An 11,575-nucleotide genomic window follows, 5' to 3' on the forward strand; every position below is an offset into this window, starting at 1 on the left:
CATTTCCACTAACAAGTTTGGTCATGGCCATTTCAAAAATGTCCCTGCTCCTGAATCAAAATGATTAATACTTGGGATTGCACTAGCAGCTAATATGTACTCAGCTTCTGGATATAATAACACCACTTGTTTCCTGCTTCTCTAAATTTGGAAGATATCGCCTTTGAAGCAGGGTTAAAGCCCTTGAGACAGGTAATCATATGACCTGCACTGTCAATGTGCCTGTACAGCTGGCTACCATACCTTGCTTTTCTTTTGCATAGATGATGCTAAAGTTCTTTGTGCCTTATCCAAGGATGTTATTTGTATTGTCATAGTGTAGCTTTCCAGGATCGCTATGAATTAAAAAAACTGTATCCATTGCATATATATATATAATATATATATATATATATATTATATATATATGAAGAGAGAGAGATTCTTATGTCAACTTAAGTGGACCATCCACTAAACTCTCTATCCATTGATGATACCTAGGATCCATGCAAGATATGAATAGACTTTATATATATATATATATAATATATATATATATATATATTATTATATATATATATATTATATATATATATGAGTGGATAGAAAGCTTGGGACAAAGGCCTCTTGTCCACTTAAGTTGACATAAGTTCACTCTCTCTCTCTCTCTATATATATATATATATATTATATATATATCTTTTTCCTGACATTTTGGATGATTTTCTTTTTTCTAATAAATTTTCTACATATCCCACTGTAGTTAGGATCTTACAAAGTGGAGAACTTGCATTTAAATTCTATATAAACATGGACAAGCCTTGGGTTGTGAACAATAACAAAAGATAGAGGCACCATGTAGTCTTTTAAAGAAGCCTCTGTACCCTATAGCATGTGACCTCCCGTTCTCAACAAAATCCTAGAAAAATCTTAGGAAAGTCTAAAGAGATGAAGTTATAAGAGAGCTGAGCTAGAGAGCAAGAAGAAAAATAAATCTTCCTCTTAATGTTATCATAAAAAAATATTGAAATTATTTTCAATAATGTGAGAGATGGGAATGTTTCCCTCTTGTAAAATTCTTAGGTTCCGATGTTTTTATGTAATTAATTAACGGATTGGAGGGATCTGTATCTTGCCTAGTTTATTATGGCTAGTAAGCTGTCTTCTTGTTCTTGTTAAGCTTTGGCATGGATGTATCCTAACTGTAGAAATCTTGGAACTGGAATTCATCCTGGAAGTTTTATTTGATATACATCATTGAGCTTTGACACTAAATTCAAAACTATTCAGATCAACCTTAGAGGTGGTACTGTTTGGATAAGGCCATGTAAGAGCATCTTTTTAGGTATGGTTACTTCAGTAGTACTGATATCGGATTGAGACCCAGCAACATATATCAGTGTAATATTTCCCTCTTGCAAAAGTTTGTTGTGTTGGGAAACTTATCAATTCACTTTTTTTCGTGGTTTTCTGTGGATTTTATCTAAGGGTTTAATGAAAGCGTAAAAACTAGTTGCCGGATTTTGACAACAATAATTTCGGCACTTATCTTCATTGTGGGAAGTTGGCGTTCACACTTTTATTGCTGCTTTGGGAGCCTACCAGTGTTTATCATAGCCTGTCAAATTTCCATCTTTTGCCATCTTTGTTTTATCCCTGGTTAAATCTTTTAATGCATTTGTAGTTTGTCTTTGTGTAACGTTTAGAGGTTCCTGCATGTTCTTCATGTAGTGATGCTCAGGTTCATGCTGTTTTAGGGTTTATATATGATGTTTCATCACATACACATCCTGTTTCACTAAACAAGGTATAATCCTGCTTTTCCTCCCAAAAAAGTAAATTAAATAAAATTCTAGTTCTTGATTGGTTGCGTTCCATGATTGGCATATACATATCATATAGGCTACTCTAGAACTCTTTATAATCTGAGGTGTGGTCTTCTTCAATGAGGTTTCTTGATCATCAATCATCCTTTCTCCACTACGTGGCTCATTTTTATACTTAAACAAAATCAGGAAATTCATAAAGGGCTACTTTTATTACTTGTGTATTAACTCAAGACTTGACTACCTAAATAAGCAATTAATGAAACTGTACATGTTTTATCAGTTGCTCAATACTTGCTGAGCAGAAGGATACACAAGGTTCTCTCCTCTGTTAAGTCTACATTTTTGTTGATCTTTGACAATACTTATACTGCTGCATCTAAAGCACAGAGTCAGTTGAAAGATGTAAATAATTCTAGCGGACATATACTTCATTTAACTTTTAATTTTTAAATTTTTATTATCAAGTTAAGAAAGACTACTGTTGTATCTAATTTAAGGAGATCTTTGTTCGCAGGAGAAGTCATTGATATCCTCCCAATCTTATAGGCCGAAGATTTGGAGTTGATCATTTTTTGCTATAATTTTAGTTCAAAGATTCTCCAGAGAGTTGCAGTATTAAGCTGGAGCTTCTGCAGATTCCACGAGATGTTTACAGATAAACGGATAGAAGATTACCAAGCCTGCAATATGAGATCACAGCAAGAATCAGCAAAAGTTATAAATATGATTGTTTTGCTTGGATGTACACAATTTTTGTAAATCTGCTGAATATGTCAGTGTACTGTAGGTAACAACAGTCACTGGGCTAATTCCCTTTGATCATTGAGGCTTTGCGTTTGTCATGAATTATGAACAAATTTGTATGGGACTAACCCTTTTTGTGGTTGGTGGCTACCCCTCCCAACAAGTTTTCGCTTCCAGGTTTTGAACTATTGCCAAGAGGCAAGAGTCTGTCTGGGGAGCAGCTTGCCTATCACTGGACCAACAACTTGTTGGTGATCTTTCCATCTTTTGTAACTATGAGAAAATGGTCTGGGAAATGGCAAATTGTGTTCTTCTTTTGCTCGTTCTTATACTTGCATGTGGCTTTCTCAAATGGGATTTGCTAGGGCGAAAGTGTAGTTAGGATTGTATACGGGTTCATTTTTGTCCAGACTAATAATTTGATTATAAATGTAAGACGTTACCTACTTGAATATGATAATATACGGAGATACGTGTAAAGTTGGAAAGGTTTTTTATCCTAATTAACTAGCAGCTCTGCACTTGCATAAAACATTACAACTTATATTTTGTACGTTTTACATATAAAAACAAAGCAGACGTTAAAAGTGAAAAAAATATAGAAAAAGATAGCTAAACTATCTTTTTATCACATATCACTCTTGTTTTTCTTTTCGAGTTTTGACATTATTAGTTTATTATTAATTTCATCTCATCTTTTATTAAAACTTTATAAGTTTCATTGTTTGTTCAGTAGCATATTTCAAAATAAATTATATCCTAGACTATATATTAAAGATAGTTCGTAAGCAAGAAAAGAGTTCTTGGTGAATAATAGTATATATTTTACAATCAAATGGTTTATGATTTTCTATTTCTATTTTTGATAGATTAAAAGCATTTTAATACTCTAAGCGGCTTCTCTTTTTTATAATTACTAGGTGGAATGCACGTGCACTGCATAGTGCACGTGGTCAAATATTATAATTATTTACTTTAAGTTTATTTATTTATTATATTATGGTTGTAAAAAACTTTATAATTATTGTAATATATTAATTGTTTTTGGATATTTCCGTGTGTGATTTTAACATTTTGTCTTCCAGAGAAATAGTGATGTTTAAAGCCTTAAAATATTAATAATTTAAGATTAAATAGTTATTTGAATGTATAGTTACAAAATATTAATGATGTAAGGGACTAATATGGAAAAAACCTATTATTATTAATAAATAATAAATTCTTGAGTTCATTAAGGAACATGGTAGGTTTTATCTAGTCATTAAGAAAATTTTGTTCGGTTATAAAAAAACCACTTCTATCTGTTGTTTATTTCCACCTGTTGCTTATGTAGCGATCGAGTATTATAGATATTCAAGAAATTTTTTCTAGAATTTTCTAAGTTAGAATGTGCAAATTTAATCAAGAAAGAAAATATAAATTGTGTGATCAATTCCATAATCTGATGTTGTACTATTTTTACATCTTCCCAAATATTAATTGATATGTCAAAACGATTACTCTCTAGTTTTAGAAAATTATAAAATATAGTCTGAGAATGATTTGTACATATTATTCCCTCATATTGATTGTATTTTAATAAAATAATTCATATCTATCCAAGTCAAACAACATTCAAAAATTTAGCTTAAGGAATTAGAAGAATACAATATTTACAATAATACTCATAACCAAGCTATGAGCTTCATAAACTTATAAGAATGTGAGCAATATAAAATGACAACTTAATTTACTTTGTCAAATAATTTATTACAAATTATAAAAGACAAGGGGAATCAGAACGATCATATACCCATCCCAAATAAATATTAACTTTCTCTTAGAGATTCTTATAGCAAAAGATTTTTAGAGTTGATGTGTAGGATAAATTTAAGGACAGGAAATACAAGCCAATTTATTGAGTGATAGACTTGCTATAAACTTCACTCTTATAAAATTGATATCACATGTACCTTAAGTTGTGCTTTGGTTTAAGAGTTAATTTTAGAAAACTCCCCCTCAACTATGGAGGGCATGACAACCCTTCCCATAGGCAAAACTATTTAAGACCGAATAAATCTCTGTCAAGTTTTGTAGATAATCTATCTCAACTTAAAAAATTTTGATTTAACCCAGTGAACTTTTCTCACTTAAACATAACCTCTCAAAACTAACATCATTAAGTTTTATCTATTATGTGACAAGTACTTGACTTGGAAAGACCAAAATATTAATCAATCATAAAAGAATTACCTTGGCTTTTGCCAGATAAAAGAGGTGATATAGAGGGGGAAACATTATAAATTGGTTGTGATCCTTTTATTGTCGGTTGAGGGTTTCTATTTAATTAAATTTGCTTTATTCAAGATGGTATTTTGTCCAAATCACATATCAAAGTTACTATGTTAAGGGGTTTTGTTGATAGAAGTGTAAAAGATCATGGGAGTTTTTATGAGATACGTTATAGTTGAGAGATGCTTAATAAAATTACACCAAAATTGAGAGGGGTTATCTATAACACCCCACATAATGAGGGGGTCTTTTCAAATTGAATCAGTTGAGTGGGTTTTTTAAGACAATCTCCATAGTTAGGAGGGTTTTTTAAAAATTAACAATTCTCTCAAATATGGCTTATATATAATTTGTCCCTCAAAATTTTAATAATTTAATATTAGTCCCTAAAATTATAAGCAATTTATAAAATTTGTGGGAATAACATAAAATCATTGGATATTTAAAATCAAGAAACTAATATCTAAATAACATTTACATATTTTCTCTTATAGGCATTCTATTAAATATCGACCAATATATTGCTATATCGGTTAATATATCGGGTTAAACACTTTATCTTGGTGATATTATATATTATTTTCTTTTGTTTGTTACTTTTTTTGATAAATCGTCAGTTATCGAAAATATGGCCGATATATCCCTTTGAAGGTATCAAGAAAATCATGTCATTTTTTAATTTGATTGTGGGCTGAGGTTTGGATTGTATTTGGGAAATAAAATTGAAACCTGCAAAACCCACAAAGACCACAATTCTTCTCCTAAAACTCTCCACTTTGGGCTCTCCCAAATCTTAAACATATATCTTGATGCAAATTCTTATGTTTAAAATTCAATAATATGTTAGATTAGATATTACAATGTCATGTTATGTATGAATATTTACTCATATGACACCCAATATTATATACATATCCCTGATTTTTGCTACCCGATATCATAGAATTTAGTTTTTCAATATTTATTTGATGTTCAACACTTTGTAGTAGTTTTTAAAAAACCTCTTCTAAAGTTTTCTAAGTGAAGTATATAATTTTAGGAAATAATTTAAAATCTTGAGACTCATTCAAAATATGATGCTTTAATTTTTTCACATCTCATCTGCTATATAAATATTAGCTAAGTATCTGGCCTCATATTGTATGATGGATAGTATTTGTCAATGGGATCATATACTATTGTTTATAGATAACAAAGGTTTCAAATCTTTTCTAGGCTTAACTGAACTTAAATACCTTGTAGTTTATCAAAATTATACTTATATACCTCCACTTGTATCTTGTTGCACTTTTTTTTTTAATTTTTAGATAACGTATCTTGATGCGCTTAAATATCCTAATATTTTCTATAATGTAATGTTTGTACCTTCTGTCTTGTTACCTAATCATAAGAATGTTCTTTGTAATTTTCCTATATGAGTTTCATGGTATAATTTTAGGATAATTCTATGTTTTTTATTCTTTCCATAAATACTTTATTGACATGCAATTATCTATTAATATATTATTATACATTGCTAATAATAAATATGATGTAGAGTTTTATAATAACGTTGGAAGTTTTAAGGACCAAATAATACAAACTTAAAGTGACATATAATGTAATTAATTAACAATGATAATTAATTTAGTTTAGTTAGTATTAGAATGTAATATCAAAAGAAAATAAGGGTAATATAGTCCTTAGAAAGTTTTTCCACAACTCCCTCTTTTAAAGAGAGTATGATATGATATGATATGATATGATATGATATGATTATTTGGAAAGAGGATTTAAGGCTTTGCATGAAATGAGAGACCTTAAAATGACATGTAGACAGTAAAATTACCAAATTATCCCTCATCTTTTCCTAGGAATGAATGAAATGAATGTCCATCTTTCTAAAGTTTTAGTTACTACTCAATAAATTTGCTTGAGACTTGAATATTATATTGAATAAAAAGTATATTAGGCTATTTCTCATACAAATAGTGTTTTCATAACCATGTTCAGTTTAAATCTTAACTGCCAATCTTATTTTTATTGGGGGTTATTGAGAGCATGATGCTTTCTGAACTTGAAGTGTTTTGATATTCTACATAGAAAATGTCCTCATAGAATTCAAATTATTTATAATAGGAGAATATAAGAGAGAGTAAAGTAGAAAAAATGACTAAGAAAATCAAATCCCTTGTTTTCGAGAGGATTTGAGGCAGTAAACTTACACATTAATGCCACGTGAACATCCCACTATCTCTCTTTCTCTCTCTTCTCTTAGTTTCGCTTTCCGGAATTTTAGGATTCGAAACAAATTACCCTTTCCTTTCCTATAAACATCGTATATATGATTTCTTGCCAGGAATCCCATTTTCTATATTTTTTTTAATAAATGAACCAAACAAACATTGTATATATGATTTCTTGCGAGGAACTCCATTTCCTACATTTTCTAAGAAAATGACCCTAACAGGTCCGTAAGCAGCAAAGTGGAGAGCCTAGAGATCAGGCCTCAATATCTACGCTAAAGATAATATTTACACATCAGCACGTGCTTATCCGCAAGAGAGGGAGAGAGAGAGCACCACGGAGTGGGCAACGTTCTCTCGTCCACCTTCTCTCTGCTACAGATCGACTCGCCCTTTTCGTTTACTAAGAAATTCCTCTCTCTTTCAAACAAGTTCAAAAAGGAACAAAAAATGCTGAGGACTTTAGCTAATCGATCGCTGAAGAAGAAGCCGCTACCTTTTCCTCGACCGGATTCTCCATTCTCTTCTTCTTCCTCCTCCGCCAGCGTTCTCCCCGATGGCATCGATCGGAGCTCCGACGCCTTTCTCCGCAACTCCACCGCAGCCCGACAGCTCCTCTCTCGGCTCCATTCCCACGTCCAAAAGGTCTCTAGGGCCTCTTTGTTCATTTGTTTATTTCTTTTATTCCCCCCCTCTAATTTCTGATGGTTTTCTTGTAACCATCTACTTAGGCTTTTGCTGGCGGTGGACCTGAAGCTGTGAGAAGGAACAGAGGCAGGGATAAGCTGCTGCCGAGGGAGCGGATCGATCGGATGGTTGACGATGGATCTTCGTTCCTTGAGCTCTCTCAGGTTCTTCGTTCTTCTTTCTTCTTTCTTCTTTTTTCTGTGAAATCGCCGAGTATCGAGCTGTGTATAGCCACAAAATCAGAGTCTTTGGATTTGTTTTTCTAGCTTTTCTGAAAATCTGGGAGCTGTATTAATGAATACGCTATTTTGAGGTCACAATTTGCAGTTGAATTTAGTCTCCCTTTCGCTCATGGCATCACCGTCTTAGAAAAGATACTAGAGCTCTACGAAATCGTTAAATTGTTTAGGTACTTCACTCTCAACCAAAGAATCTGTACCGAACAAGGGTTTCCTGCACATGCATTGCATGTGCAAAATACTGCCCGCGCAAAAAAAAGAAGCACCACTGAGAGTGACCCTATAGAGAAAACTCAGTTGTTCTTGAGTGCAATTTGTGCCTGAAGCATGGGCAAGTAGAAAACAATTTTTGCTGGATCTCGTCTGCGTGCTTTAATAAATGAATTTTTAAAACTCTCCACTCTCGCAATGAGCACTAGCGAGCCCCTACTGGAGGAGCAATGCTCTACAAAAAGCAAGTTAATCCCTATTTGTGTTATTTCTATATTTTCTTTATTTCCTTGTGTAATCCTTCATCAAGTTTTCTTCAGTGCACATTTATTAACTAAAGTTGTAGTCAAATTTGATAATTAATAACCAATTATTTTCTTTTCCTTTTTCTTCGAAATGTAATATTTTTCACTTTTTTGAAATATAATAATCTTACAGCTGTTAGTTTAATATTTTAATGCTGTTGAAGATTTATGGGATGTAGTTTTTTTTTTGTGTTTTTTAATATATTCCTATTGCCAGACCCTAATTAGGTATTTACACAATGAAGCTCGCAGGCTATGATTTATATGACGAGCCATTACCGTCCGCTGGGATTATTACTGGAATAGGGCCGGTGCATGGACGCCTTTGCATGTTTGTAGCTAATGACCCCACAGTTAAAGGTGGCACGTATTATCCTGTCACTGTCAAGAAACATCTCAGGGCTCAAGAAATTGCTGCTGAGTGCAAATTGCCTTGCATATATCTCGTCGACAGCGGAGGTGCCAATCTTCCAAGGCAAGCGGATGTATTTCCTGACCGAGATAATTTTGGTAGAATTTTCTACAATCAGGCAAAAATGTCTTCTGAGGGTATTCCACAGATTGCTCTTGTTTTGGGATCTTGCACTGCTGGGGGAGCTTATATACCTGCAATGGCAGATGAAAGTGTTATAGTGAAAGGAAATGGTACAATATTTTTAGCGGGACCTCCCCTGGTGAAGGTCAGTCTAAGTCTTTGTTTGTTTCACACTTCTTTACTGGAGTACTTCTTTGCTGAAACTTCAAGAAAATGTATGTTTCTTAAAATCTAGGTTAATTCTGTAGGAATTTTGGTAGGCTGCTACAGGAGAAGAGGTCTCTGCTGAGGATTTGGGAGGTGCAGCCATGCATTGCAAAGTGTCCGGAGTTTCAGATCATTTTGCTAATGGTATCTCTTTCTTCCTGCTCATTCCTGTAAAACTATTGTCTGAACTGATAGAATTTGATAAAATCAAACACTCTTAATACTGCTTCATTTCCTTTAATTTAGTTGATCGATATAATTTTTTGAACTTTCATTGCTTCTAACATACTTCAGCCACCAATCCTTTACGTGTATAATTTTCTGCCATGCAGCTGTTTAGTAATTTTTTGAGATGTGGTTTACATGTCTCTTAATGTTTTTGATCTTCATTAATATATTTTTCTAACCTACCGAGCCTGTGCCCGAACTAATATGAACTACATGGTTGATTCTTGTGAACTATGAACATAGAAGTTGAGTAAATTAAACACTTCTAGTTATTCATTACCTTTAATTTCTTTCATTGGTTGATTTTTCGACGTTCTACATGCTTTGACTACCAATCTATTTTGTGTGTATCATTGCAGCTATTAAGTAATTTTGAGAAAAGATTTTCAGGACCTTTTGTCTCTTTGTTTCTTCTACCCAACACCAAGGACACTATAACAAATAGACTATGTGGAGGATTCTTACCGATTTTGTTTCTTCCAGATGAACTAGATGGACTAACAATAGGGAGAAATATTGTGAAAAATTTACATATGGCTGGGAAAGGAGTTCAACCTTCTCATTCTTCTGATTATGAAGAACCCTTATATGATGCTGAAGAACTTCGATCAATTGCACCAACAGATCAGAAGCAGCCTTTTGATATTCGATCAGTCATTGCTCGCATTGTGGATGGTAGTGAATTTGATGAATTCAAAAAGCTATATGGCACTGTAAGAGAAATAAGCTTGCAGTTGTTGAAACATTTTAAGTGAAATATCTATTTATGTATTTTTAACATTATGTTTGTACAGACACTTGTAACAGGTTTTGCGAGGATCTTTGGCCAACCAGTTGGAATAATAGGAAATAATGGAATACTATTTACTGAATCTGCTTTAAAGGGTTCTCACTTTATTCAGTTATGTGTCCAACGCAACATTCCTTTGATATTTCTTCAGAATATCACAGGTTTCATGGTATGGTGTTGGATATTTTATGTTTTACCTCTAATTTCCTTTCTCTGAGTAATAGATAAAGCATGTGAATCAGGATACTCACAAGATCTGCATATGCTTGAGCATTAGTTCCCCAGATAGTTTGCTGGGTCCACACTAGAAGGGTTGGCTTCATCCCCAGCAGGGGGTTGGCACGCCACTTCCAAAACCCCTACAGACCTACAAAGAGAACCAACGGAAGTTGTAAAAAGGGTGGTCCCCATAATCTCTATAGTAGTTCCATAAATAATCCTTTGCAGGATTAGATTAGTTTGCTTGTGGAAATGCCATAAAGAGTAAACCAAGATCCTTGATACGGAAATCTATGATTGCTCTGTCAATGTGCTCTTTCGCACTAACTTAATTAAAGTATATTTCCATTTTTTTTCAAATACTACCATCATATACCGGACTTAGTTACCAAAATGTAAAACATATTTATTCCACTGGAAAATATTAATGATCACGGAAAGAAATCAATTCTGACAATAAATTTGTCGACCCTGAAGATGACATGTTGACCACTGATAGGATGGTACCCATCTTAACAACTTGAGTCTCCTCAGTCTCCTCAAATGGAGATAATCAGAAAAATTATCGGGATTTCTCAATTAGATGCAAATGCCATTATACCATTATGTCCCTTAGTGAGTCTTTTTCTCCTCAAGCAGCCCAGTCTATCTTGGATGTAAAACTGCTTGACTTAGTACTGCTCATATAGGATTTATTGCAATTTGTGTTATACAATTTGGTCACTAAGCAGAGCCTGTTAGATTCATCAAAGAAACAAAGAAGAAAAACCTGGACCTATTTTACCTATTATTATATTTTTTAAACTGGAAATTCGCGCAGGTCCCCAGGCAGACCTGTTCTACTTTTTAGATTGCTCAGATTTCATGAACCCAGTGAGTGAATGGACACCCTCTTTGAAGTCCGAATGATTGATAATTGGAAGTTTCTTGGTTTATAGGTTGGATCCAGATCAGAGGCCAGTGGTATTGCCAAAGCAGGGGCGAAAATGGTTATGGCAGTGTCCTGTGCTAAGGTGTTGATGTTTAACTTCTGTGATATTATATATTTATCCTTGAAATCTTACGACTGTCTTGCATCTTGCATGATTGTATACTTATTATTGCTAG

General features: G+C 33.3%; 2 protein-coding genes across 3 annotated transcripts in view; both read left to right on the top strand.

Annotated features, from left to right (window-relative positions):
* LOC109849979 overlaps window positions 1-2,873 on the top strand; it is a 17,616-nt gene extending 14,743 nt beyond the window's left edge. For both annotated transcript variants that reach the window (XM_020419875.1, XM_020419876.1), the window contains one exon: window positions 2,323-2,873. The gene's annotated coding sequence lies outside the window, so the exon portion shown is untranslated. The remainder of the gene's footprint in view (window positions 1-2,322) is intronic.
* LOC109849978 (methylcrotonoyl-CoA carboxylase beta chain, mitochondrial) overlaps window positions 7,366-11,575 on the top strand; it is an 11,722-nt gene continuing 7,512 nt past the window's right edge. Inside the window, exons 1-7 of the mRNA XM_020419874.1 lie at window positions 7,366-7,693; window positions 7,780-7,899; window positions 8,735-9,169; window positions 9,285-9,375; window positions 9,943-10,172; window positions 10,254-10,418; window positions 11,407-11,481. Coding sequence (XP_020275463.1) covers window positions 7,499-7,693; window positions 7,780-7,899; window positions 8,735-9,169; window positions 9,285-9,375; window positions 9,943-10,172; window positions 10,254-10,418; window positions 11,407-11,481 — 1,311 coding nt within the window. The 5' untranslated portion in view covers window positions 7,366-7,498. The remainder of the gene's footprint in view (window positions 7,694-7,779; window positions 7,900-8,734; window positions 9,170-9,284; window positions 9,376-9,942; window positions 10,173-10,253; window positions 10,419-11,406; window positions 11,482-11,575) is intronic.

Source organism: Asparagus officinalis, chromosome 7, assembly GCF_001876935.1.
Source record: "Asparagus officinalis chromosome 7, Aspof.V1, whole genome shotgun sequence".
NCBI classification, from domain to species: domain Eukaryota; kingdom Viridiplantae; phylum Streptophyta; class Magnoliopsida; order Asparagales; family Asparagaceae; genus Asparagus; species Asparagus officinalis.